This window comes from Furipterus horrens, unplaced genomic scaffold (genome assembly GCF_987537825.1).
Source record: "Furipterus horrens unplaced genomic scaffold, mFurHor1.1.pri manual_scaffold_7, whole genome shotgun sequence".
In the NCBI taxonomy this organism is placed as follows: Eukaryota; Metazoa; Chordata; class Mammalia; order Chiroptera; family Furipteridae; genus Furipterus; species Furipterus horrens.
In genome coordinates this window covers 140,378,742-140,405,923 of record NW_028327177.1, presented here as the reverse complement: position 1 = coordinate 140,405,923, position 27,182 = coordinate 140,378,742, and the positions used below count along the sequence as shown (strand labels likewise).

General features: G+C 60.2%; 4 protein-coding genes and 1 long non-coding RNA gene across 5 annotated transcripts in view; 3 read left to right on the top strand and 2 right to left on the bottom strand.

Moving 5' to 3' along the window:
* Positions 1-172: 172 nt before the first annotated feature.
* On the bottom strand, positions 173-1,164 carry LOC150005467 (uncharacterized). The gene is made up of 3 exons (XR_016512454.1): positions 1,006-1,164; positions 703-821; positions 173-295 (listed from the first exon to the last, which is right to left on the bottom strand). It is a non-coding gene; the product is annotated as an uncharacterized LOC150005467 (long non-coding RNA).
* Positions 945-9,992, top strand: UBA7 (ubiquitin like modifier activating enzyme 7). The gene is given in 25 exon segments (XM_090284766.1): positions 945-1,327; positions 1,410-1,578; positions 1,674-1,808; positions 1,919-2,025; positions 2,581-2,671; positions 2,761-2,890; positions 3,088-3,185; positions 3,267-3,413; positions 3,789-3,992; positions 3,994-4,128; positions 4,131-4,253; positions 4,409-4,489; positions 4,569-4,724; positions 4,818-4,983; positions 5,063-5,262; positions 5,342-5,406; positions 5,498-5,678; positions 5,751-5,825; positions 6,061-6,217; positions 6,730-6,812; positions 7,074-7,166; positions 7,259-7,450; positions 9,049-9,141; positions 9,216-9,316; positions 9,785-9,992. Coding segments are annotated over 25 exon segments (3,219 nt in total). The 5' UTR covers positions 945-1,271; the 3' UTR covers positions 9,966-9,992.
* A 174-nt stretch (positions 9,993-10,166) lies between these two features.
* On the bottom strand, positions 10,167-11,866 carry INKA1 (inka box actin regulator 1). Its single transcript, XM_090284765.1, has 2 exons — positions 11,782-11,866; positions 10,167-11,002 (listed from the first exon to the last, which is right to left on the bottom strand). Exons 1-2 carry the CDS (start codon positions 11,830-11,832, stop codon positions 10,208-10,210), a joined length of 846 nt encoding a protein of 281 aa, XP_090140891.1. The 5' UTR covers positions 11,833-11,866; the 3' UTR covers positions 10,167-10,207.
* Positions 11,867-14,930: 3,064 nt separating this feature from the next.
* CDHR4 (cadherin related family member 4) lies at positions 14,931-23,370 on the top strand. The gene is made up of 20 exons (XM_090284967.1): positions 14,931-14,979; positions 15,277-15,467; positions 15,592-15,754; positions 15,832-15,923; positions 16,402-16,512; positions 17,171-17,274; positions 17,500-17,636; positions 17,933-18,116; positions 18,213-18,366; positions 18,599-18,692; positions 18,977-19,180; positions 19,259-19,398; positions 19,633-19,783; positions 19,874-20,094; positions 20,331-20,473; positions 20,960-21,016; positions 21,118-21,205; positions 21,392-21,422; positions 21,930-22,186; positions 23,134-23,370. The coding sequence occupies exons 1-19, from the start codon at positions 14,931-14,933 to the stop codon at positions 21,983-21,985; spliced, it is 2,370 nt and encodes a 789-aa protein (XP_090141093.1). The 3' UTR covers positions 21,986-22,186; positions 23,134-23,370.
* Positions 23,371-24,312: 942 nt separating this feature from the next.
* The window catches only part of IP6K1 (inositol hexakisphosphate kinase 1), a 30,594-nt gene continuing 27,724 nt past the window's right edge, over positions 24,313-27,182 (top strand). The window contains exon 1 of the mRNA XM_090284764.1: positions 24,313-24,507. The gene's annotated coding sequence lies outside the window, so the exon portion shown is untranslated. The remainder of the gene's footprint in view (positions 24,508-27,182) is intronic.

The window sequence follows — 27,182 nt, the reverse complement described above, 5'->3', positions numbered from 1 at the left end:
CCCAGAGACAGAAAGAATATAAGTGTTTGCCAGGAGGTGGGGGTGGGGGTGGGGACTGATGACTTACTGTGATAAGTGCTCTTCAGTGGGTTAGAAAAAAGTTTTGAAAGGGATAGTGCTTGCACAACGTTGTGAATATACTGGATTTCACTGAATTGTACATTTTGAATGGTTATTTTCATGTCATACGAATTTTACTTCAATTTTTTAAAGAACGTATGATAGCACATGGTTTAGCTATTGTGGAGTTTCATGAGATCTGTGGTCTGTCCTTCAGAGTACTGGCCCCAGGTTCCTAAGAAGGCAAAAGAACACATCTGTGGGTAAAAGTTACATAGGACCGCTCTGTACTGTTTTTGCAACTTCCTTTGAGTCTATAAATATTTCAAAATAAAAGTTTTGTCCTGGCTGGTGTGGCTCAATGAATTGAGTGCTGCTCTGCAAACCAAAGGGTCGCAGGTTCAATTCCCAGCCAGGGCACCTGCCTCTGGCGCTCAGAGACTGACCATCCCCTTTGAGTCCTGGGACTCATCCCTGGCTGGCCGCCGGGAACGGTCCTGCTGTCTGTTCTGGGCTGGAAGCTGCGGGCAGGGAGGAACCTCATTCTCTGAGGATACAGCTCAGGGCCCAGCAGGCACTCCCAAAGATAGCAAGCAGGCTCCACCCAGATCTGGGGTTTGGGCCCTGGGGGTGGCACATTACCTCCTGAGCTCCCACCGCCTCTGGGCCAGGACTGGCTCCGACCTCAGGTGTCTCTGATCCTCTGTGTGGTGGACAGCAAGCCTGGCGAGACGTCAGGACAGGGCATTCCCATCAGCATTCTGTGGACAGAAGGCCCATTCAGGTGGGAGCACCTGAGGGGAATGGGGCCTGAGGTTTGGGAGGTGACTGCATCCAGCCCCTATGAGTTCCTTCCACGGCCTGGCCCCTTCCTGCTCTCCCAGGGGCCAAACAGACCCAGACGCCGGTCGCACCTTGCCTGCCCCCTAGGGCTGCCGGACTCACTTTTGCCAGCACAGGCTGCTCTCAGTACAGGCTGGAGGCAGGACCAGGAACGAGATCAGAGTCCGGTTTCACTTTCATTTTTGCTTTCCCTGCAATGACAGAGGAGCCGGGAGAAAGCTGTGACCAGCAGCGTCTCCCATTCACTCCAGGGGCCTCAGTGCCAGTGTCGCTCTAGCCACGGTTGGGCGCTGGCCTCTGCTGGCACCGCCCCCACAGACACCCTCTCCGTAGGCACTGCAGCCTGTCCTCTAGCCCCAGGCCTCAGGATGGGGGTACCGGACACCTCCAAGTCACTGGATGAGGAGCTGTACTCTCGGCAGCTGTGAGGCAGAGGTCAGGTGGGGAGCGGGGTGGCCCTCTGACCTCTGATCTCCCATTGCCTGCCCTCTTACCTTCCATCGCAGGTATGTACTGGGCTTGCCGGCCATGCAGAGGCTTCAAGAGGCTAAGGTCCTGCTGTCAGGCCTTCAGGGCCTGGGGGCTGAGGTGGCCAAAAACCTGGTCCTGATGGGCGTGGGCAGCCTCACTCTGCATGATCCCCACCCTGCCTGCTGGTCCGACCTGGCTGCCCAGGTGAGGGCCCTGGGTGGCTGTGGGTTCACAGGCCAGGGTGGGGGTAGAGCCCAAGAGATACCTCCTTGCTCAAGCTGGACTGGGTCTCTCCCTAGTTTTTCCTCTCGGAGAAGGACTTGGGAAAGGGCAGGGCGGAGGCATCTCAAGAACTTGTGGCCAAGCTCAATGGGGCTGTCCAGGTGTGCGTCCACACAGGTGACATCACGGAGGACCTACTGCGGGACTTCCAGGTGCCCTCCCAGCCCCACTTCCCAGGCCAGCCCAGCCCCCGCCTCCAGCCCCGGGCCGCAGGGTGGGCTGGGCCCTGGCTCTGGCCCTGCTGACCATGAGGCCCACCCAGGTGGTGGTGCTGACTGTCTCGAGCCTAGAGGAGCAGCTGAGGGTGGGCACCTTATGCCGCAAGCATGGAGTCTGCTTTCTGGTGGCTGACACCCGGGGCCTTGTGGGGTGAGTGAGACTGCCTGCCTAGCCTGCCACATCCCAGACAGCGACTGGTCCCAGAGCTTTCCCTGGCTCTGGGCTTGCTCGAGGGCCCATGCTCACAGCCCTAGGCCTGTCTCAGCGTCTCCTTTTTTTTTTTTTTTAAATTAATTATTTATTTATTTTTAGAAAGAGGGGAAGGGAAGGAGAAAGAGAGGGAGAGAAACATCAATGTGTGGTTGCCACTTGTGTGCCCCCAGCTGGGGACCTGGCCCGCAACCCAGGCATGTGTCCTGACTGGGAATCAAACCTGTGACCCTTTGGTTTGCAGGCTGGTGCTCAATCCACTGAGCCACACCAGCCAGGGCCTCAGTGTCCCCTCTGATTCTGGTGTCCAGTCCCACCCCTCTGCTTCCTCCACCCCAGCCTCCAGACGTGCTCCAGTAACGCCCTCCAGCTCCAGCTCCCGAGCCTCTCCTAGCATTCCTTCCTGGCTCTGGCCCTCTAGTGTCTCCCATGCTTTGCCACGGTCGTGTGGTTCACCACTGCGCCATCTCAGCGACCCCTACTGCCCCACCACAGGCAGGTGTTCTGTGACTTTGGTGAGGACTTCACTGTTCAGGACCCCACAGAGGAAGAACCCCTGACAGCTGCCATTCAGCACATCTCCCAGGTGGGCGCTTAGGTGTGGGTGGAGGGTGCGCTGCCACTGCCTGTGGAAAGCAGGGACAGGCAGCCCTGAGCAAGCCGCCTCTTACCCAGGGCTCCCCTGGCATTGTCACTCTGCGAGAAGATGCCCACAACTTCCGTGATGTGGACTTGGTGACTTTCTCCGGCATTGAGGGCATGGTCGAGCTCAATGGCTGTACTTCCAGGCCCATCCGTGTGCAGGGTGAGCCCGCCCTACTCCAGGTCCAGGCCTGCACCCGGGCCCCTGTCGGGGGCAGACATAGCCCAGCCCTCGGGGACAGGCGCTCCTTCTGCCTTCCTCAAGATGGGCAACAGCAAGGACACAGATGCAAGGCGGCACGGGCTTTGGGGAACTACTCAGGTTCAGAGGTCGCACTAACTAGGCCGGATCTCCCCCAGAGGACGGGACCTTGGAGATTGGGGACACCACGACCTTCTCCTCTTACTTACGAGGTGGAGCTCTCATTGAGGTCAAGAGACCCAAGACAGTGAGGCATGTGAGTGCAAGGTGGGGGACCTTGGGAGGCTTGAGGGGACCTTGAGACTGGACCTGCCCCTGAGTCTAGTGCCCCCTGCAGGAGCCCCTGTACGCAGCCCTGCTCCAGCCGCGTGTGGTGGTCCAGAGCCACCAGAAAGTTGACCGTGCCCACTGCCTGCATCAGGCCTTCCGTGCCCTGCACGAGTTCCAGCGTCTCAGTGGCCGTCCACCCCAGCCCTGGGACCCTGTGAGTGGCCCACCCCATTGCCCTTCCCCCTGGCCTCTGTGTTTTCGGAGTCTCAGCTGCTGGGAGGCAACAAGGACCATCTCACGGATCTAAGTTTGAATCCCAGAGGCGCTTTCCCTTTCATATAAAGAAGAGCCGGGGCCCTGAGAGCCTGGGCACCCCTGCCACCCCCCAACCCCTCAGAGCCAGGCTGGGGGCTGTACCCAGGTTGGTGAAGCCTCCACGCCCTTGTCTGGCACTGGGCGTCCTCTGGTGGGGCTGCACTGTGTCCCCCCGGGCCCACTCTGTGGAACTGGGCGCACGGCAGCCTGGAGGGTATGAGTGGGGGTGGCGCTCAGGCCGGGGCTGCTGTGCCCACAGAGCTCTGCCCCACAGGCTGACGCAGAGACGGTGGTGGGCCTGGCCCGGGCCCTGACACCGCTGAGGGGGCCCAACGGAGAGCCTTTGGAGGGGCCGCTGGATGAAGCGCTCGTGCGGACAGTCGCCCTGAGCAGTGCTGGTGTCTTGAGCCCCATGGCAGCCCTGCTGGGTGCAGTGGCCGCCCAGGAAGTGCTGAAGGTGGGAGCAGGCCCAGGCAGAGGGGTGCTGGGAGGGATACAGAGGTCACTGTCAGTGCCAGAGGGTGCCCAACACCCGACAGTGGCTCTGGAGACTTCACCAGCCTGGGCGCAGCCCCCAGCCTGGCTCGGAGGCGTTAGGAGGTGGCGGGGTCCCTAAAGCGCTGGCCTCTAGGCGGTCTCCAGGAAGTTCATGCCCCTGGACCAGTGGCTGTATTTTGATGCCCTCGATTGCCTCCCGGACGATGAGGAGTTGCTTCCCAAGCCTGAGCACTGCGAATCGGTGAGAACCTGGGTGTGGTGCACACCTTCTCCACACTCAGGACCAGGGGAGAAATAGGAGGACCAGTCCCAAGGTCCTGACCCGGAAAACCCGGTGTAAGAGGGACATGCAGCACGGACCAGCGGCCGTTCCTGACCTGGGCCCGTGTTCCCTAGAGACGCTGCCGCTATGACGGGCAAATTGCGGTGTTTGGGGCTGGTTTTCAAGAGAAGCTGAGTCGCCAGCGTTATCTCCTGGTGAGCTGTGTGGTGAGGTGGGGTGTGTTTGTGGGGCGGCCAGGCCTGGTCCTCTGGCTAAGGCTCTTCCTGCCCGCAGGTGGGTGCTGGCGCTATCGGCTGCGAACTGCTCAAAGGTTTTGCGCTCATAGGCCTGGGGCTCCGGGGCAAAGGGAGCGTGGCCGTTGCTGACATGGACCACATCGAGCGCTCCAACCTCAGCCGGCAGCTCCTCTTCAGGCCCCAGGACATTGGTGTGAGTGCCTGCCCCTCCCCATACCCCCTTTCCTGGACTGCGCTCCCACAATGCCCCTGCTCCCCACCCAGCGCCTTCCTGCTTTCTTCTCAGAGGCCCAAGGCAGAGGTGGCTGCGGAGGCCATTCGCCGACTAAACTCAGACCTGCAGGTGATCCCGTTCACCCACCCTCTGGATGCCTCTACTGAACACATCTATGGGGACAGCTTCTTCCCCGAGGTGGATGGCGTGGCTGCGGCTCTGGACAGTTTCCAGGCCCGTGAGTGCTCGACCTTGGAACCCAGCACCCCCTCTGCGGCTGTGCCTGCCCCCGTCCTGACCCTGGGCCCCTTTGCCAGGGCATTACGTGGCTGCTCGCTGCACCCACTATCTGAAGCCACTGCTGGAGGCAGGCACTCAGGGCATCCGGGGCAGCGCCTCCGTGTTTGTGCCACACGTGACTGAGGGCTACGGAGGCCCCGCTGCAGACCCTGAGGATGCCCCCCACCCTCTCTGCAGCGTGCGGCACTTCCCCAGCACAGTTGAGCACACCTTGCAGGTAGGACGCACCCCAGAGACTCCTGTCCCACCCGGCTCGGTTCTCAGCCGACACCTTATGGTCCCTTTCTCCCCAACAGTGGGCCCGGGATGAGTTTGAGGGGCTCTTCCATCGGTCTGCCGAGGCCATCAACTGCCACCAACAGTGAGGCCACCGACGGGGGTGGATGTGAGTCCAGGGCTCCTAGCACCAGAGTCTTCAGGGCTGGGCCTCAAACTTCCTCTCCTCTCCGCAGGGCGCTTACTTCTCTGGCAGACAGGGGACCACAGTCGCTGCCCCTGCTGCAGGCGGTGGTGGGAGTCCTGAGACAGCGTCCACGGGGCTGGCGCGACTGCGTGGTGTGGGCCCTTGGCCGCTGGCAGCTGTGCTTTCGTCACAGCATCGAGCAGCTTCTCAGGCTCCACCCAGCAGATGAAGTGCGTGGCGAGGGGCCGGAGGCTGAGGGCTCAGAGGGACCAGACCAAGTCCAGCAGCCTTCGTTTCCTTAGGTGCTTCCGGATAAAACCCTCTTCTGGTCGCGCCCCAGACAGTGTCCTCAGCCCTTGGAGTTTGACGCCAGTCAAGTGAGTAGGGTCCCCTTGGGAGTCCTGAGAAGGCAGTGTGGCCCCTGGGGACAACAGCAGGCACCTCTGCCTTCTGCACAGAGGGCAAGACAGAGGCATGTTTGGGCACACGGGGGTGTCCTCGTGCGAGGCAGAGACAGGCACTCAAGCGCAGGCACAAACGGGCAGCCCGCAGCCTGACGCGCCCTGCCTGCCCACTCACCCCTGCGCACGGCCCGCCCTGGGTCTGACTCAGGACACGCACCTCCTGTATGTGCTGGCGGCTGCGAACCTGTACGCCCAGATGCACGGGCTGCCTGGCTCCCAGGACCAGCCTGCGCTCAGAGAGATGCTGCAGCTGCTGCCCCTGCCTGATCCCCAGCACGCTGGTGACCTGGCTTCCACTGAGCTTGGTGAGGTCCCTGGCCCTGCCCTCCCCCACGCTGCCACCCAGAAGCCTGACCTCGCCCTCAGCCTGTGTAGAAGAAAGAGGGGGCCTGGGGGCTGTGCAGCCAGCTCACTACCTCTCAGGCCCTCTGACCTTGCTTCTTTTTCATCCTCTGGCCCCTGGGAAGGCCCTGTCCCTGCTGCCCACCCCAGCGCCACCCCAATCCCTTGGCAGGTGTTTAGCCAAACAAGTATAAACTATTGGGCCCTGGGGAGCACTTATCTGCGGCCCCCAGGTGAGGACAGAGTCACACAGCACACACACATGAGGCAGACACAAACACACACATGCACAGACACACATAAACACGGGGTGGGGGGCTGGAGCTGCTGAGGAAGATGTTGTGACATCAATCAGAGGTCTTCCTGGAAGCGGTGGAGACCTTGGGCTTGGCAGAGACCAAGAAGAGGCCCCAGGTTGCAGGAAGAGTGCCAGAGATGGGGGCGAAGGACGGTCCCCATGTCCCTTCCCTGACAGACCCTGGGCAGGCGGAGAGACTGCATGAAGCCCTGCAAGACTGGAGCGAGGGCTCCCCACTGGAACCCCTGAGGTTTGAGAAGGTGGGAGCACAAGTGGGGGTGAAGGGCCAGGCTGGGGAGGTGGCGGCGGAAGGAAGGTCAGGAGCTAAAAAGTAGCTTTGGAGCTTCCTGGCCTGAGTTCTGCACTCAGCGGGACTCCAGAAGCAGTTCCCCTTCCCTTATCTGATAAGTGGGGAAACGTGATCACCCACCGGACAGAACTGTGGGGAGAGCTGCACACACGGTCGGCCATGGTGAGGGGCACGCGGCAGTGTTAATGCTGCTGGGACTTGAACCTCACAGGACAATGACAGCAACTTCCACGTGGACTTCGTGACTGCGGCAGCCAGCCTCCGAGCTCAGAACTATGGGATCCCCCCGGCCAACCGCACCCAGGTAACCCTGCCTCTTGGGACTCCAGCATGGAGGTAGGGGTCAAACTCCAGCCCTGCACCCGGGTCCCAAACCCAACCTCTTGTCCTTGGCAGAGCAAGCGCATTGCGGGCCAGATCATCCCAGCCATTGCCACCACTACAGCGGCTGTGGCGGGCTTGGTGGGCCTGGAACTATTTAAGGTGGTGGGCGGGCCACGGCCCCTCAGGGCCTTCCGCCACAGCTATCTGTACCTGGCTGAAAACAGCTTCCGCCGCTACGTGCCCTGCACCCCAGCCACCCAGAAGGTGAGCCCCCATACCCCACCCGCACCACGCCTGGGTTTTCCCCGTGCCTTCCCGAACAGGCCCAACTCTGGCTTCGGGCGTGCACCAAGACCCAGATCCTCGGGGGGTCCTTAAGACTCCCTTCGGCCCCCTTCCTGCTGCTGTGAAGCCAGGCTGGGACCTGTCAGACACAGGAAGCAGCCATCAGCCACCCCGACCGCCCAACCCTCTGCTGCCCTGGGTCTGGGGGAGCTGCAGCTTTAACTCATTAGTGAGCCAGACATCCCCCACAGCCTCCTCCCTCCCAGGAGTGCCCCTGAGGAGGGGCTGAAGGCGCGGGAGAGGGGGCGAGGGCTCTAGCCCCAAACAGAACCTAACATCGCCTGCTTGCATGGCGAGGGGTCAGACCTGCCCTGTCCAGTCTGAATTAAAGAGCATGTTGCCACGGGGGTGGGGTCGGCAGCCCTTTGGGGATGCTGTGTGTTTGTGTCATAGGTGTGAATGTGCCGGGGCTTGGGCATCCCTGGCTCTGCGTTGTGTGGGCATGGAGGGTGCACGCTTGCACATCTGGGTACCAGATGGGAGTGCAGGGCTCTTCTTCGGTGTGGGCCCTCACGGTGTGCATGTGATCACACGCGTGGGTGTTCCTGGGCTTGTGTGCGTGTGTTCCTTCGCGTGCAGGGCTGTGAATGGCCCTGGCAGTGTGCCCAGGCTCTGCAGTAGTTAGCATTTCCTTGGGGCACAGAAGAGGGGGTGGGGAGAATGTCCTCGCCCGCGGAGGAGGGAGAGGTCATGGGCTAGCACTGAGCTTTCGCTGAGTGGTCCTGGGTCCCTGAGGGCAGAGCATACAGAGCCCCTTTGTGAGGGGCCCCACCTCTAGTTAGCACATAGGCTGCCTTTGTCCATGGTGGAGCGGGAGGGGAAAGGGTCCCCCCCATCTCACCCCTGATCTTGTCTCAGCTTGACCCCACTATATTTTCTGGGAGGGTTGGCAGGACCTCTGTCCTGGTGCCTGGCTGCCTGCCACCCTTCTTCCTTCAGTTTTGGGCACCAGAATGTCAAGACTCTTGAAATAAGGAGGGAAAGAAGGGACAGGAAGAGGAGGCCTCTGTTGAGCGAGTCCCTGCTGGGGTCTCCAGCCCAGTGAGATCCCAGGGGTCACTACGCCCCTTGTCCTTTTGTGCCCATGAGTAGTCCAAGGCCCTGGCAGTACAAGATGAGAGGAGAGGATGTACCCAACCCCCACCCCCCCCACCTTGACCAGTTCCCAGCCTTGCATTTGAAGAATAAGCTGCTTTATTGGAGACTTCAGTTCAGGGTCCCGACTCCTACTTCCTCAGGAAGCCCCCACCAACCAGCCCCCCATCCAACCAGCCTGTGTGATGGATTGCTTGTTTCCCTGTGTGGGCCCCAGAGCCCCATTTCCTGTGCCGGCCCTAGTATGGGCGGGGAGGGTGCTGAGACTCTGGGCCCAGATCCCACCTTCCATCCCCACCCCCTGGCTTTTGCTTCCTGCCTGTAGTCCAGCTCCTCCCCTAGGGAAGGGGCCATCAGCTGTTGGTAACGGGTAGGGGGAGGGTCTGTGTGGGAAGCTTCTCACTCCCTCTCACCACCCCCAGTTCCACCACCTGACCTGGACCTGTTGGGATCGCCTGAAGGTGACTGCTGGGCACCCCGAGAGGACCCTGAAGTCACTCCTGGACCATCTCCAGGTACGCCTTGTTTCTCCCCACCCCCAGGCCTGGCCCCGCCTGGCCCAGCTGGCCTCTGACCTGTCTCCCTGTAGGAACAGTATGGGCTGAGGGTGACGATGCTGCTGCACGGCCAGGCAGTGCTCTACTCAGCAGGATGGCCCCCTGAAAAGCAGGCCCAGTCCCTGCCCCTCAGGTGAGCCCACACTTGTCTTTCGCCAGGCCTTATTCTGTCCCTGCAGGTTGCAGGTGGGGTACACGAAGCCTTTCTTCTTCCCAGCCCCATTTGGGCCCCTCACACCTTACTGAAGCTTTCTTTAGCCAAATGGAGCCAGCAAATGGGCTGGGGGTGGGGCGAGGGCCCAGAGCCCGAGGAGGGGCCTCCAGAGCTGCCTGCTTGGCTAGCCCCACCAGCTCCTCCACACCCGGCTTGGCGCCTCCCCTCGTAGCCCCCTCCCAGGGGACTAGCAGCTTCCTGCCTCCCGCCTGCCCCGCCAGCAGCTCTGAAAATAGTTTCAGATGTTTCCTGTCTTGAGCTGCTCCTGCTCCTGCTGCTGGCTCAGGCTCCTGATGGTCCATTCGCACCCCCCTAGTCCATGGTCACGCTATGCCTGACACTGCTCAACCACCTAATCTCCCCCGCCCCCACCCCGCACGCCACCAGGGTGACCCAATGGGTGCAGCAGGTCACAGGCTGGGTGCCTACGCCTTGGCAGCGGGTACTGGTGCTGGAAATCAGCTGTGAGGGCGAGGAAGACGACACTACCTTCCCACCTCTGCACTACGAACCGTGGCAAGGCAGCAGCACCCCCTCTACGGAGCTCTGCACCCCAAGCCCACAGTAGGCGCTCAATAAATGCTTGTTGGAGGAAGGCGTGCGTGGAGAGGCTGGATGACGGGACACTGGGTTGTAACGCACACGGGGCGTGACAAGGGCACACAGGGACAGACCCCTGGGGGGAGGGAAAAGGCTCTAGATTCGCCTCCCCAGGCTGTGCCTCACGGGGCTGGGGCTGCCTCCCAGACACTCAGGCGGAGGGAGCCAGTCCAGAGAAAGGCCTTTATTGTCCCGGGCTGCAGGGCAGGGTCAGAGGTAGCTGACGACATCATTACAGATGATGGGCTGGCGGCTGCGGCAGCTCATGAGGGCTGCAAAGCGCGAGACGTCTGCAGGCAGTTCGGGTTCTGCTCGTGGTGGGCATGACAGCCGCTTTCCCGCCACGGCCGCCCGCCGGGCCCTGGCCAGCTGGCGCCGCAGCTGCTCCGAGAGACCGAGCAGGAACTGGGGGGGCCGAGCACGGGCACGCGACCCACCCCCGCTGTCCCCCTCACCTGCTGCCTCGGGCAGCTCCATCCAGTTGTGCACCAAGTCAGCGAAGCAGTTGTCCCCCAGCACCAGGGGCTGGCGACTCCGACCTCTGCTCAGCAGGGCCGCTGTCCAGTCCTCGGCTTCCAGGCCCCGCCAATGCTCCAGGCAGGCGTCCGGGGTGGACTTGGGTCGTGGCCGGTGGGCAGGTGGTGGTGCCCCAGCCCCAGGGGCTTCGCTAGACACGGGGCTGCCACTGGCCGAGAGTCGCTGTCTATGGGGATGCCACACTGGGGGTGCTGCGCGCTGGAGTACAGGCAGCTCTTCCTCTCTCCACGTGCTGCCTGACACCTCAGAAAAGCCGGAGTCCCAGTCCAAGTTATGCTCCCTGGGGCCCTCCAAGGCTGTGCTCCTGTCTCCTGTCACCACATCTTCCTCCTCTTCCTCCACGCAGCAGACGGAATCCTCTTCCAAGGCACCTGAGGCCCTGAGCCGGTGCTGGGCACCTGGGCCAGGTTTGGGGGGTGGCAGAAGGGGACCAGGCATCGAGGGTGAGCCTGTGTCCCGGCGACAGGGCTGTGGAGGGAGAGAGGACAGAAGTCAGAGGCAGTGCTTGTCACTCCTGCCTGCCTGGCCAGGCCAATCCCAGAACAGAAGGCTCAGGAGGGCTGGACAGGCCTGCAGGCCCGGGCAGCAAGGCCTCTCGTGAGCACAGGCTCTGGGGGCGCTGGCACACGGAGCTCGTGTGGCTCCCCTAAGCCGACCTGGTGGCAGTCCGGCAGGCTGCAGCACGCAGACTTGGGCAAGTCGGCACCCGCCACCAGGGCCCAGGGCGGGAGGCAGGGTTGCCGGCCTGAATCGGGAAGTAGGTCCTGCTGAGGGCTGGGGGTGGGTGGGAGGGTGAGGCATCCCGTTCCTCTTGGGGGATTCAGCTCCCCAAACCCCACATTGTCTTTCCTCTTTCAGAGAAGGACAGAGCACTTGCGAGGTGCGGGTTAGAGGAAGGAGTTTCAGGCCAACCTGGGATAGGGGGGCATCCACAGCCAGCCAGCACCTCTTTAGTCCCTTGAAGCCCACTGTTACACCCCAAAAGAAGTTTCTCCCACCCCCTCCCTCCCAGCTCCCTCCGCAGGCCCGGCAGCAAGGCCAGCTGGGCGGCTGTTACTTGATGCCCAGCGGAGCTCCCAACCGTCCGAAACCCGACGCGGGCCATCTGGGCCATCTGGGCCGCTCCACCCCCATCCTGCCTAGAATGAGCACTCGGGACAGCCCCCCCACCCGAGTGTCGTTCGGGCCCTCGGCAGCCGAGCACCCTACACAATGTCCTTAAGAGTCACACCGATCCCAAGCCTCACCAGTTCCCAGCGGAGCTGGCCCAGGAAGCTGTCAAGCCGAGTGCTGTGCATGCCGCTGCGAAGCTCCCGCCGGGCCTGCGGGTTCCTCTGAGAACGCCAGCGGGCGCAGCGTGGACAGGCCGGGCGGGCCGGCCAGCGGCGCCCTCGCCCTCTACCCAGCGCCGCGGCTCCTCGCTCTGCGAAGCTCCCGCAGCCGCCGCCGCCCCAACATCTGGCAGCTGCGCCCGCCCCTGGCGCCGCAGCCAATGGGGCCGGGGCGGGGCTGAAGTGGCCCCGCCTCTCGGGCCGGCCGGGGGGCGAGCCCCAAGCCCGCCCCACTTCGCTCCAGCTCTGGGGAGAGGGGCGGGACTCCCTCTAGAAGCCGGGCGGGGTGCAGCCCGGGACTCCCCAACGTCCCAGAGGCTGAGCTGACTCCAGTTTGCGGAGTGACCCAGAACAAGTCACTTCCCCACGGTAGCCTCAGTTTCCCCATTTTAAACAGGACAGAGCTGCGATTCCTCCCTCGGAGGCCCCCCGAGCGCGGGCTTCCCGGCAGCGCCCTTGTGCGGGCAGTGCGCCCCCAGTCGCCGGACCTCAGGGCCCAACCCACTGGACCCGCTCCCGGAGTGGCCGTGACAATCCCTGGAAGTGATGGGAAGGTCTGGCCCCTCTGAGGACTCCGGGAGCGCCGGACGTCTAACCTCAACCAAGGCCCTCTCCACCCGGAGTCTGGGCCGTGCTAGGTCGGGCCGCCCCCTAGTGGGGAGCGCGCGCTTGGCGGCGATTCCTGCGGGGACATCCGCACCCCCTCGGACGGCGGGGGGTCACCTGCGGAACGAGAGGGAGTGCAGGGGAGTTAGGACGGCGCTCCCTGGCAGGAATGGTCCGAGAGCCTGTTCCCCGGGGCGCTCCGTGATCACAGGCCAAGTTCAAGGATACTGTCTAACTGGAGAGGACAGACCAGTCAGTAGATAGAAAAATACCAGTAATGAGGGCGAGGCTAGTTCGGGAGAGGGGACTCGCAGATGAAGTAGCATTTTGTATGGGATCTGGGTGAGCCATCAGGGAGAGGTCAAGAAGAGGGGCATTCTAGGCAGAGGAGTCTGCCAGTGAAAGGCCCTGCGAGGACAGGAGGCGGACAGCGTTGCCCTGGCCGTTGCTCGGCTGGCGTGAATGTGGTTATGTAATAGAAAGGTTACAGGTTCTATCCCCCAACTGCCTGGGTGGGTTCCAGATGTAACCAATCAGTGCTTCTCTCTCTCTAAAAGCAATGAAAACATGTTCTCAGGTGAAGGGTTTGGAAAAAAAAAGGTCCAAGATGTCTATGACAGTGGTAGTTGGGGGAGTGAAGAGGTCAGCAAAACTAGGCTCCTAGCAGTCTTAGAAATGGGAGGTCTTGTTCTTGTGCGGTGGGGAGCACTGAGGGCTTTTGAGCAGGGAATGACCTGGGCTGGGTCCTGCTTACGTAGCCCCAGCTGTTTTGGGAGAGCCACTCTGTCATCAGAGTGGATGGAGCTCCTGCCCTGATCCAGCACAGAAGGGGAGGGTCTGGGCCTCGGTGGGGCTGATGCACAAAAGGAGGTCACTTTGGGGTATGTTTTGGCGCTAAAACCAAGCCTTGCTGATGCATGAATGTGGGTAGGGAAAGGGAGCGTCAGGCATGACTCTGGATTTCTTCCCCGAACGTCTGGTTGCATGGGATTGTCATGAACTGATCCAGGAAAGACTGGAGAAGAGTGGGTTTGGGGTTGGAAAACCAAATGATCATTTGCGGACGTGTGACCCTTGAGGTGTCTGTTAGACATCCAGGGGGCAGTGGGGGGTCAACCACTGGGTTGTGACCCTGGAGTTTGGGAGAGAGATCAGCACTGAAGCCTTGGATCTAGGAGGCAGAGCAAGCGGATGGTGCATAAGGCATGTGCCCGGAAGTGATGACAAAGGTGAGTGAGTTCAGCAGTCAGGACTGAGCCCTGGAACACCCAACCCGGTGGAGGTAGGGAAGATGAAACAGAACCAGCAAAGGAGGGAAGCAGGAACAGCCAGGGAGGTGGAAGGAAATAGAGTGTGGGCACTTAGGAGCTAGGAGAGCAAGCATCAAATGCCGCCAAGGAGGTAAGACTGGAGAAAGAACTGCTGAGGACCCCAACTAGGGTGGTTTCATGGGAAGAGGGACAAGCTGGACTACAGTGAGTAGAAGAGAGAGTGAGAGGTAAAGAACTGAAGAGAGCAAATGGAGACAACTTTTTTTTACAAGATTTTATTTATTTATTTCCAGAGAGAGGAGAGGGGAGGGAGACAGAGAGGGAAGGAAACACCGATGTGTAGAGGCAACACAGATGGGTTGCCTCTCCCACGCCCCCAACTGGGGACCTGGCCCGCAACCCAGGCATGTGCCCTGACAGAACCAAACCAGCGACCTTTTGTTTCACAGGCTGGCACTCAATCTGCTGAGCCGCACCAGTCGTGGACAGACAACTTTTAAAAAATTGACATGTAAATACAACAAATGGACAACTCTCAAAGGTACAGCTCAATAAATATTAAAATCTGTAGACACTGGTGCAACTGTCACCCAGATCAAGATATAGGATATCTCCAGCCATTCCAGGAGGCCATGTTGTGCCCTCTCCAGTTTATATCCCCTAAGATAACCACTATCTGATTTCTATCACCATGGGATCCCTTTGCTTGATGAAGATAAACAATCTTTGAGAGATCTTGTTGGTGGTTGGCCTCAGATTTTGTAGGCAGATAATGTTCCAACAGGGGGTGGACAGCTGGAATTCAGACTCTGTGGGGTAGCAAGTCTTGGGTCAAATTTTCCTGGGTACTGTCTTGCTTTGTCTCCAAGGACTGCAGGACCAAGACTTCCCCGAGTCTCAGTTTCCCCATCTGAAGCTTGATCCTTCTCCCCACACATCTCCTTCGGGTTGTAGAAATGAATGGAGGAATTCACTTGGGGCAGTGAAAATGTGGGGGTTTTACAGGCCTCTGGATGCCGGTCTGGAGTCTAGAGCTCAGTCACCAGGACAGGGTGGGGCTGGCTGCAGGCTGGGAGGCCCGGGAGGCCCGCCCACCCAGTGTGTTTGAGCAACTCACCTGGCAACAGGTGGGCCTGATGCAGTCTGGTTTTCCAGCGTTTCCTCTGCTGTCTGTATCCTCAGGACGCTATGGTGCTGTTCAGGTCCCTGGCACTCCTTCTTGCTCTGGTTGTCCCTGGTGAGGAGCTGGTGGGTGGGGGAACCCCTGGACAGACCTGACTTTTCTCAGATCAACTATCATGGAGGGCAGGAGCTGGGGGAGAGCCAGGAAAGGGCAAAGATCTGAACCCCTGATCCTCATTCCTCTCTTGGCTTCCTCCTCAATCAAGTCCTCACTCCCAGTTTGTGAAATGAGCTGACCTATGGCTGGATGTGGGGGGACAGGAAGGGCCCTGCGGCGGAAGGGCAGGCCTACCCTCGTGTGTGTGGTGCCATGTGCATGGGGCCCTCCCGCCTGAGCTCCTCTTCCCCACAGCCCTCCGAGGCCTGCCCTGGTCCATAAATATCTCTGAGAGCCAGGGGCCGGGCGCCACCCTGCAGGCTTTCTCCATGAACTGCTCTTCTCACACGCCCACCCTGAAGCTGGTCCACGTGCAGCCCCCCACCACCTTCTTCAACACGCCCAGCCTCGGCCTGACCAGGTGGCCGGGGATCTATACGGGAAAGGTGGGGCTGTGGGCACAGCTGGGGACTGGGGGGAAACAAGGGCAGACCCTAAATTCGCGAGGCCAGAGGTGGTGCAGGGGCAGGGAGAGCCCGGGCCCCACACGGCACTGCCCACCTGCCACAGTTGACCTTGAGCAGCTCGGCCCGGCTAGACGCCCTGGCAGTGAACCACTATGAGCTACAGCTGCGGGTCACGTGTGGCAACCAAGTGACGGAAGGACCACTCTCTGTGGATGTGCAGCGGGACCCTGACCGTATCCAATGTGCTGGCCGATTTGTCAGCTCAGGTGAGGCCAGGGGCAGCAGGTGGGGTGGGGGGCAGGCATGGCCTGAGCAGAGCCTCCCTGACTGCCCCTTTGGCCAGCTGGGGAAGTCATCCAGGTGCCGGAAACAGTCACACCTGGGGCCCGACTGTACACTTTGCTGCTCCCAGGCCTGGAACTCCAGGGAGCCCAGGTGAGCCCAGCACCTAGGCAGTGGGGGACACAAAGGGGAGACCACGCCCAGCCCCTGCCTGGCCAAACACAGTCTGCAGGGAGCCTTTTAGTGTGCAGCTGAGCCTCTACATGATACATGTTTTTGGAGAGAGCCACTGAGGCCTCCCACCCTTCAGTGACCATGGCTATTCCTACAGGAACCTCTCAGGGGGCTGAGTTCTTTCAACTTCTCCTGTATGTTCTGGATTCTCCATGAAAATTCTGTTTCACTTCTGTAATGCAAAAAAGAAATGTAGTTTAAAAACAAACAAGTAAATGGTTTAAAAGCAGAAAGGATTAAGGATCAGGGCTAAGGGGGCCCAAGCTAGGGTGTCAGTGCTGGGTTATGGGATAGTTGGGTGTGGGTGGGTACCTGCTGGGCTGTTGAGGAATTTTGACAGGGGTGCTTGGGGCACTGGGGCGGGGGGCCGGGGCCTCCAGCATCTCTGTCCCGTCAGATAAACATCACCAGTGCCCAGGACCCTCCACACTTCCCTGGACCTTTCTCCATCAATGGGCAGGGTTGGCTGCAGGCGCCACCCCAGGGCCTCGAAGGCCAGGCTCGGAAGGTGAGCACGACTTGGGGCCTGGGGATATCCTCAGACTGGGCATCCATGGGCGGAGCCACCACCTCCTGGAAGTTCGCTTGTGCTTGGCCTCCTGGGTCTTCTCAGTTCTGCTGCCACTCCCAGACACAGCCCACACCTGCATCTTCTGCCTCAGGCCGGCAGTGCCCGCCCCCCCACCCCCCCACCCCCTCCCGGGGCTGGTTCAGTGCTGGGCTCTGGATTCCAGAAAGAGGAGGGATCCTTGGCTCTGGGATTCATGGTGCCCGGAATAGGAAGGAGAGTATTCAGAGCAGTCACACAGGAAGAGAAGGTTCTGGGTAAAGGGGCTAGTGCAGGCTGAAGGGGATTAGAGAAGTTTCTTCTTTAGAAATTCCATCTTAGTAACTGGCTCTTAGCCACTCTAGGGTGGTAAGTCACATACCGAATGACTCACATGTTACTCATTGCGGGGGCTGTTTGCATCCTAATGGAAGGATTATTGGCCCAAGAATGGGACTCAGAGGACCGTCTGCAGGCAGGGTGACCCGTCTTGGGGAGGAGTGAATGTTGGGGCTCTTGGTGAGCTCCTGAAGGGGGTCTACCTCCTTGAAGAGAAGGCTGGGCACAGACATGCCAGCAGAGGCACACCTGGTTCCCTTCCTGTGCGGTCTGCACCCAGACCTTCCAGCTTCAGATCCTGGTGAACTTTGGAGCAAGCCGAAGCTGCCGGGGGACGCTGACGGTGAAAGTTTTGCCTGTTCCTTCCAGCCAGGTCTCCTTCCTGTAAGGTTCCCCTACCCTGGGACAGTAGGGGAGGCAGGGCCCAGCACACCCCCCACATGGGGAAGTGGGAGTAGGTGAAGGTGAGGCTGCTGGAGTGTCCCAGCTAACTCCGGTAAGGGGGACGGGGGGGGGGGCGGGAATCCCCGAGGAGGGGCCTGGGGACCTAGATGGAGGGGGCAGGGTGGGGTCAGGATGCTGCTGGAGCCAGAGCGCCTTTCGGTTTAGGGAGCAGAACCAGAATATCACCATCCCCGAGGACCTGGTCCCTGGGAGTACTGTGGTTCAGGTTCAGGCCCGGGGCTCTGACGTGCGCTACGAAATCCTCTCTCCGGTGCCCAGCCCGCTCTTCTCCATCGGACCGGGTGAGGGGCGTGGAGGGGGTACGGGATGCCCCTACAGGTGGTTCAGAGGTGACTCGCACTACCTCCTCGCCTCCCTGAGAAAAAAGGCTGGAGGCCAGGCAGAAGCTGCGGCGAGGTTGCATCTGGGGGCCCGGCTGAAAGAGATGAGCCTTGAAAGAGGCGAGCCTTGGAAGAGGCAACTCGGGTGGCCGGACTGAGCGACCTCCTGGGCCAGGGGATCGGGTGGGAGGTTGGGAACCTCCCTGAGCTTGGCGGGGGGCCGAACTCTGCGTCCCCCACCCTCCCACCCCGCGCAGCGGATGGCGTGATTCGGACCATTGCGCCCCTGGACTCGGCGTGGGTGGCAGGCGCGGCAGTCACTGCACTGCAGGTGAAGGCCTTTGAGCGGCTCCGGCCCTGGGCCAGCGTCCAGCTCGATCTCACCGTGAACGTGACTCCTGTCAACCGTTGGCCCCCGCACTGCCTCCCAGCACTGCTGGTGTGAGTACACCCGAGCCTCACCTAGGCCATTGGGATGCCAGCCACGGCTCTGGCCTGCCCCTGACTTCTGCCCTGCCGCCCGCTCTCTGCTCCCAGGACTCAAATCCCAGAGACCGCGCCTGTGGGCACCGTGCTGAGCACCTTCACTTGCGCTGACCTGGACTCTCCTGCCTCCACCCTGGACTACCAGCTGCGGTTCCACAGCCCTCCTGGCCTGCCCAGCCTCTGCCTTAACGACAGGGTTCTGGAGGTGCCCAGCACCCGCTCCCAGGCCCACTGCAGGGTGCTTGGAGGGGGAGGTGGCAAGGGTCTGTGAGAGCCAGACAGGGGGTGGGAGTGGTGAAGGAGACGGTGGTGGGGCCTACCTGCTTTGCAGCTGGGAAAACGTGGGGTCCGCGTGGGTTCTCCGTGGACGGCCTGGCCTGAGGCAGCCCAGTGTGGCTCCAGGCTCCACGGCCTCACTCTCTGGCCCCTCTGGCCAGGTGAATGCCACACTGGACTGTGACACCCCTGGGGCCTGCTTTCAGCACACAGCCTCCATCCTGGTGTTCGATGGTGGTCAGCCCCTCATGACCAGTGAGTGACTATGTCCAGTCCTGGACGTTCCCGACAGGGCTGTTCTGTTCCCCTGTCCCCATTCTCAGGACAGGGTCATCCCTTCTCCCACAAAAACCGATAGGGCTGCTGGTCTCCATTTCATACGCCTAGGGTGGGGCACATCTCTCCTCTCCAAGACAACCCCTGCCGCCAGACCCTCTCCCTCCTTGGGCCCCCAGGGCAGAGACAGGTCTCCCTCCTCAGACCCTTAGGGCGGGGCTGGGCACCCCAGCCCAGCTTCCTGACTGCCTAATGGCCTGCAGCTGAAGTGCCAGTACTGGTGACGGTGACACCTGTCAACGAGTTCTCCCCAGCTTGTATTCCACGCACGTTCCGTGTTCGCGAGGATGCAGGGCCCCGCACCCTACTGGGCTCTGTGGTGGGCACCGACATGGATTACCCACACAACAGCGTTGAGTACTACGCCTCTGGCGGGTCTGCCACCTTTGCTGTGGACCGTCTCAGGGGTACTTCCTGCCCAGGGCTGGGACGGAGAGGTGGAGCCAGAGTTGACTGCAGGCTGAGGCTGTGGTTCCGCCTTCTAGGAGAGGTTCTCCTCCTGGGGCCTTTGGACTATGAGCAGCAGAGGCTGTACAGGCTCACTGTCCTGGTGACTGACCATGGCCAAGACCAGGACCCCACCCACCACCGCTCAGGCTCTTGCACCATTACCATTGAGGTTGAGGTAATTGAGCCCCGAGGCCTTGGAAAGGATTGGAAGGAGTTCAGATCTCCCTCTAGCATTCTGATTTTTTCCCTCCATGCCTCAGTTTCTTCCACTGGTTGGCTGGAGGGGGTGGGGTCTCATATGGAAAACTTTAGCCTGTTCCCAGACACCTAGGCTCTAGCTGTGGTGGGGGGAGGCTGAGGGGACAGCCTGGGGACTTGGCAACTAGATGACCTGGCTACCTTCCTACAGGATGTGAATGACCATGCTCCCGAGTGTGAACCCCCATTTCAGGAACTCACCATCCACATCTCCCCGGGCCGTAGCATGGAGGTGACCACGGTGTCTTGTCGGATCCCTCAGGAGCCACAGCGCCGTGCCTTCTCCTATAGCATCGTGGGGGGTGAGGGCCATGGGGGCCACCAGGCTGTGGGAGAGGAGAGGAGCAGGCAAGGCCAGCAACGGTCCCCTTCTTCTGCCACTCTGCTTTCAGGGAATAGTCAGAGCCGATTCAGCCTGCAAGGAGCCGTCCTGATGCACAACGACCTCATGTTGGGGCCCCCCTGGCCAGAGCAGCCCCAGACTTATGAGCTGTTGATCCGTGTGGTTGATGCAGGTCCCTCCATCCCCCACTTGAGCACCACAGCTACTGTCACTGTGCATCTAGTTCCCAGGAGGGCCAGCACAGTGGCCACCGGCACCCATAGAACCACAGTGAGGGGGTCCTTGGGCCCCTGAGGGGTGGGGAGAGAGGGTCTTGGAGGGTGAGGAGACCCAGTTTTCCAGGTGGGTGATGGGGGAGGGCACTCCAGAGGGAATCATTGAGTGCAAAGAACAATACAAGAGAGCAAATCTGGGGTGTGGGGTGTCCAAGTCCTCAGAGGGCTTTGACGACTGGACGATCAGGGCATTTTGGCAGGGCCGTGGTGAGGTTGTGGCCCCTATTTCAGGTGCTTTCAGTGATGACACCCCTGCTCGTGACAGACACAGAAGCTTTCTGGCAGCCAGAGCCCTGGTTTGTGGTGGTGCTGACAGTGACCGGTGCCCTTCTCCTCTTGGCTCTGGGCTGGCTCCTCAGCAGGCTCCTCCGGGGGTAGGGTGCCTCCCATAGCCCCCACATGGACCCCATCTGTGAGAGGTGGTCTCAGCCAAGATTTGATAACAATGCTCACGGTGATGAGCAGGCAAACTACCATTAAGGAGTGCTGTCCTCCCTCCAGAGGTTGTCTGGTTGGAGGCAAAGAAACACCGAAGGAAGCTGTCTCCATCCTTGGCAGAGCCCAGTCTTGGAATGGGATGGGGGTGTGTGAGGCCCAGGGCTTGAGACAGAGTGTGCTGTACATCGGGGCATTTACCCGGTTCCTTACCCCTGCCCTCCACTGAAAACTGCCCTGCCCCTGGGGTTTTGAGTTCTTGTAGGCACAGGACCGAACCCAGGAGGTGGTGGGGGTAACAGTGCGGACATTGGATACAGGCTCTGGCTACCTCCGATACAAAGGGGCAGGTGAACAGTGCCGGGTCCTGGAGCCGGCAGGTGTGCTTGCTGCCCTCATGCTTGGCTCCTCCCCTGGCATTTTAGGTGGGCCCAGGTGCCCCCGGCGCCACGCAAACCAGCCCAGGCTCTGCTGCTAAACAGGTCAGCCTCCTTTGCCCACCTCTACACCTGGAAGTCCACTGCCTAAACTCAGGCTGCGGCCCAGAGCCTCATCCTGTTCTCCTCCTCCTACTTTGGCCCAGTATCCCAGGAACCGAGGGGTCCATTGAGGGGTTCATGGAGGCACCGAGGATGGAGATGCCCCAGGCATCCAGCAGCATCATGAGCCCGGTATGTCAATCCTCCGTCCTGTGTCGGGGGGCCACCGAGGCTGCCAAACCTGCCCCCTTCCCTATGGAGGGCTACCTACCCCTGTGAGAGCGCCCACCCCAGCGCCATCAGGATGCAGGAGGCAGGTGGTCTCCTGACCCCGTGGACAGGGTTCAACTAATAGCACCCTCTCATTTTTCCCCTCAGCGGTATTTTGATGGCAGAGCACAGGACTCCCGTGAGTCCCCTTTTCCCAAACCATTTTCCACCTGGACCCACTTTCTCTCCTTTCTCTACCTCGTATCCCTTCCTACCACCAGGCACCCACCATCCACGTTACTCCTTCCCTGGATGGGGACAGTCCTCACTCCCACTCACCTTTCAGACAATGTTTGTCAAACACCTGTGGGATCAGGAAATGACTCAGAGCTGGTCTGGTTCCTGACCTCGGGAGCAGGGGCCACGGTAGTGAGGGGAGAGGCCCCCAGACACTCCGTTGTCGCCAATGAACGATGGAAGAGTAATCTGGCACTGGGTGCACGGGAGCTGGCGTCCGTTTTGGAGCATCTGTGTTTTGAGCCAGACCCTAAAGATTTTCTGAGAAAGGAGGGAGGGGACGGGTTGGATTAAGCAGAAGAGGGTGTCACATCAAGGTTCCTGGGACATCTCCTACCCTGAGCTGAGGGAGGCAGTTCCACTGAGGCCAGCAGCGCCCCCTCTCTCTCTCCTGACCATCTGAGCCCAGGTACAGGCAGAGATTACCTGTTCAACACACGCACAGGAGCCCGCCGCTGGCTCTGAGGCCAAGAAGCTGCTTCACTACGTGGGAATGTCTTCTTCACATGACCATGGGCTGTGTCTTCAAGATGACTCAATAATAAACAAAATTGCAAATGGAAAAGCCCTAGCCTTGTAACCCACGTGCGGGGGAACCTCTGAGAGCTGTGCTCCCTTGTTCTCACTGGGAGAACTCGCTACCTTGAGGGAATACTCTAGGGAGCGGTAAGGTTATTTTTAAAAAGATTTTATTTATTTATCTTTAGAGAAAAGGGAAGGGAGGGAGAAAGAGAAGGAGAGAAACTTTGATGTGCAAGAGAAACATCCATGGGTTGCCTCTCATGTGCCCCCAACCAGGGACTAGGCCCAAAACCTAGGCACGTGCCCCAACCAGCAAACTTTCAGTTTGTGTGAGGACACCCAACCCACTGAGCCACACGCGTCAGGGCTGGCAATCTTATTTTTAAGAAGGCACTGTCCAATGCTCTGATTGACAGTGATTAATGCTCTGCTGAGGCAAGAGCTTATTAGCTCCGGCAGGTGGAGAGGGCCCAGGAGCTTCCTTTTTCCACTGAGAGGAGGACGTTGGGGGGGCAGTTTGCCCACTGTGTGTGGAGATTTTCTTGGGAAGGATCTGGAGTTTTGCACTGAGGGTTGGTGCAGACTTGAGAATCCTATGGCGTGGGTGGCCATGGAGGGATTGACGGTAGCCCCTCTTCTGAGGGGCTGTTCCCATCTCTTCCTGATGTTTCTTCTGGCTCCTTGGTGCTCAGCCCTCCCTGTGCTGAGCTCAGCCGCTGCACATGGCCAGGCGGCCGTCAGGAGGGCAGGCTCTGCTGGGGGCTGCACTAGCCTACTTCCATGCCCAGCCTGGCGTCAGATCACAGGCACTGCCAGCTCTCCAAAAGGACCTGCTGTCTGGTGGAGGCTATTTTACTGTGTTTTAAAATTTATTGATTTGAGAGAGAGAGAGAAAGAGAAACATTGAATTGTTGTCTCCCTTCCTGATGCACTCATTGGTTGATTCTTGCATGTGCCCTGCCCTGGGATCAAACCTGCAACCTTGGCATATGGGAATGATGCTCTGACCAGCTGAGCACCCAGCCAGGGCTGGTGGAGGCTATCTTTTCTGTGGTATCCCCAAGTTCTCTCAATCTTCTCTCCTCTGCCAGGTCCATGGACCCGAATCCTCTCAGAGATCTGGAAGAATCTCCCTTCCTGACAGTTATGAAGTCCCGGGTGGGCACAGATGCTGAGGGCCTTCTGCGGGAAAAACACACCGCACGGTGCTCCCAGTAAAGCGAGGGTGTTAGAGCTGGCCTCGGGGACGGAACGGCGAGAGCAGGCTGCTACCGGAAGTGGTTGCAGGCACTTTCCCTGCTCTAAGGGCTCATTAAATCTTTATGTCTAAAGAGCCAGACTGTTAACCTCATTTTATAGATGGAGAAACCATGGCTCAAAAGTCACAGCGCTAGCTAGTCCTGACACTCGGCGTGAGTGTAGACCGTGTGACCGCACCTGGCCTAACCCTGAAGCCGAGCCCAGGGTCAGGTGCTCTGTACGGGGGGACCAGGATGCATAGTTGGCCTGGGAGGCGCATCCTGACAGTCCAGGGCAAAATATATTGTCATAGGAAACTCAAGATAAGATACTCTAGGATGGGAAAAGAGTGCCCGCTGCGTGCCAGGGGCTGTGCTGGGAACGGAACTCCGGACAGAGGGACAAACGTGGGCAATGGGCGCGGGGCTGCTTGTGTCGGCACAGACGGCCGCACTCTGGGACCGCTGAGAGGCAACGCTGGGAAAGCCGCTGGGAAGAGGGCACTCGACCCTGAAGCCAGGAGGAGGAGGTACAAGATCGGGTGCCTCCACCTCCAGAGGTGGCGTGACCTTGGCCCTGCTTCCCGCTCTGCGCCTCAGTTTCCTCACCAGTGAACTGGGGACAGCAACCCCTCCCTGCCCGAGTGGGTAACAACAACAGCAAAAAGAGCAAAGAGCACACAGCAGACAGCCCCTGAGTCTGTGCTCGTGTGCGTATGCAGACGCGGCCGGGACCCCGCCGGAGTCGCGCGCGCACAGACGCCAAGGGCGCCTCGGCCTAAGAGTCACCCGCAGAAGCTCTGCCGCCAGCAACTCTGGAAAGCGCACGCATGCGCCAGCCCGTGCCGTCACAGTCACGTGCCGAAGCGATCGGCACTAGCCTGGAGAGGTTGGCTCTGATTGACAGGCAGGTCCACCTGTCATCGGAAAGCAGTCCCCAGACATCGGGCAAAGGGGTTGTTAACTGGGGACAGTCTCGTTCGGGGGCGGGCTCTTTGCCGCCCCGGTTACTATGACGCCCGGCCCCCGCCCCCTCGGCTAGCCGCCATCTTGTTGTTGATCCTACCCAGTGGGCCGCGCCAGGAGCTGGACCGAGCGGCCGGTGCGGGGCCGCTGCTGCGGGACTCAGCCATCTGCGTTGCCTGCCAGGGGCGGGCCGAAACCTGGAGGCCCGGGGGGCCCAGCTCCCGTGGGGAGCCGTGGGCGCCCGCTGCCCGGGCCGGGCCGGTGAGTGACAGGACTCTGGCCGCTAGATCGGCCTGACGGCCGCGGGGTGGGCGGCGGCGGGCGCGGGGTGGCAGCGGCTGCGCGCGGGAGCGGAGGATCCCCGGAGCATCACTTGAACATCGTCCGAGTGTCCCGGCCGGCCGCCCGTGGAGCCTCCCAGGTGCTGGCGCCCGGGCCGCGGGGACGGCCTCGGGGTGGAGGTCCGAGAGTCCCGCTCCCGAGGGACGGCCCGCGGGGCAGCGGGCAAGTAGTGTCCCTGAGCGAAGCCCTGGGCCCCGCTGGTCCGCAGCGCTGAGCCCTGTCCGTGCCGGCCTGGTGCTCTCCTGGGCGGCGTGTTGCTCCCGCGCGCGAGCTGTCCGCGCCGCTTTCTTAGCTGCCGCTCCCGCGAGTGGTTTTCAGGCGGCTCGAGGCTGGGACGGGACGTAACGGGCGAAAGGCACGCGAACCGCGCGGGCAGGGGACGCGGCCCCTTGATCCCGGAAGGGCGAAGGCCCTCTGCCCGGCGCCTGCCTCCGTGCTCGGGCGCTCCGTTGGCTTCTCCCCGAAGGGCCTGGTTAGATGTCCGTGGTGCCCGAATTACGTTTCGGGACGTAGTTTCCTCGGTTCTCTAGCACCCGTGTCTGGAGCCGTGGTAAGCTCTTCCCCGTCCGGCTCCAGGAGAAAGTACTACGGCAGTGGCTCGGTTGAATTTACCTGCTGAAGAGATTCTCTAGTGTAAAGAGACAAAGGAGACGTAGGAATGTGTGAGAATCGGAGAAAGAGATGAAACTTTTTTTTTTTTTTTTAGGTCCTTGGCGGTGGTGGGGAACTACCAAATTAACTTTTAACAGACCAAATGCATCTTGCCCAGTGGGAACAGACGGCCCAGGCCCTCTCCCTGCGGGCGGGCCGGGTAGGGACCCTGGCCTGGGTGGGTGTGCGAGGGAGCCCCACGTGCCCCCGATGGTCCCTGGGCTTCCCCGCCCAGGCTCGTTGCATACTGTCCTATAAAAAGCCTCCCTGAGACCACCGAGAAGTCAAGCAACAGTATATTTGTGCCCTTGGGTCAGGATCTTGTCAACTTCCGAATGTTTCATTTTGAAAGAAACCAGCTCCTTGGACAGGAGGTCCCACTGGAGCACAGATGCTGAAACCGGAGAAGGCTGCCGGCCTGCTGCCGTGGCCTTCCTGTGAGAAGGGAGAGAGCTTGGGTAGTCGAGGTGTATATTTCCCTGCCTGCCTGCTGGCCTTTTTTGTTTTGAATCTTGAATGAATTTTGACCTTGGTAAGACCAGGTCCTTCGGCAGTGCCTGATGAGAAAGGAAGGAGATACTAAACTATTTAGAAGCATTTTGCCTCAAGCCCCCACCCTTTGATTAACGCTTTCTTTACAAAGTTCAGGCAGCCACAGGGTTAAATTCTTGCTGGTTCCTGTTAAAATCACCCAGGGTAGGCCCCCAGCCTGTTGAGGACCTGCTGAGATACAGAAAGTGACAGACCCGCTCCTTGGTTCCAAGCACTAACTTTTGCTGCCCCAAGGACATGAGAGAATAGCCAGTAACTTTCACTGCCTTTGTTTAATGCTTTCACAACCTCATGAGCGGTATTATGAATAGTAGATGGCGCTTGATTCTGCGTGGTGTTACCCCAAAGCAGCTAATAGCAGTAAGGCTGTGTGGGGCATTTCTAAATGCAAATAAGTAAGAATGTCGTTACGCTGGGGACGGACCCTCCATCCACTAAAACTTGTCTGTCTCTATGTAATTCACCTGTAAATGTCAGCCCTTTGAATGCCTGCGCGCAGCAGACACACTTCCCAGTCGGAGAGCCTACACCGAAGTCAGAGCCTGCTGCGGGTTTGTGGGGGGCGCTCTGGTTTCCTAACGTGGCTGGTCCTAATCCCTGCTAACCAAGCGGTTTACTAGACATTCTACACACGTTAGGCATTTCCCTACACCAGTCACCTGCTCGCTGACTCCGCGGGCTCTGCCCCCTCTGGAGCACCCCCCCCCCCCAAGGCTCTACTTCTCTCCCGAGCCCAGCGCAGGTCCCTCCCGCCTGGGGAAACACGCCCCAGACCTCCCGCCCCCAGGGATGTGCCGCTCCCTCTGAACTGCAGTAGCATCGTTGCCCTTACACAAAAACAAGATAGTCTTTGCTCTTTTAAAAATAATGGTTTGTTTCTTCTGATAAGACTTAACCCCTTTTCTACAGAGACTGTATTTTTGTGTCTTCGTGCACCTGTGTATAGATGAGGACTAAATGTTTACCAAAATGTGCTAAATTTGTCTGAGTTGGAAACACCCTCTGTAATTAAACAGGGTGGAGGGAAATGGAGGGAGTGGGCGAGTGGAAATGGGGGTTTGGTGGCTGCAGAGGGCCCCCCCCAATGACAGCACAGGTGGACTGGAGCGCCCGTGGAGGCCCATCCTCAGTGCTGCAGAACGGAGCCCCAGAAACAGCAATTCTGCACCTCAGAAGTGGCTGTGGGGCCCACCCCCTTCCTGAGATGCCAGGTTTGACTCTTGGATAACATGTGCTGGGTGGGCATGGCACTGGGTGCTGAGAGGCTGAGGTCCTCTGCCCGGTCTCGCGGCCCCCTGGGGCGCTGTAAAGTGTCAGCGCAGGTTGCTGCCTGCTCTCCTCTCTCTCCTGCCCTGAGTGTCAGGAGCAGTGGTGGGCATAGCGGGGATGCG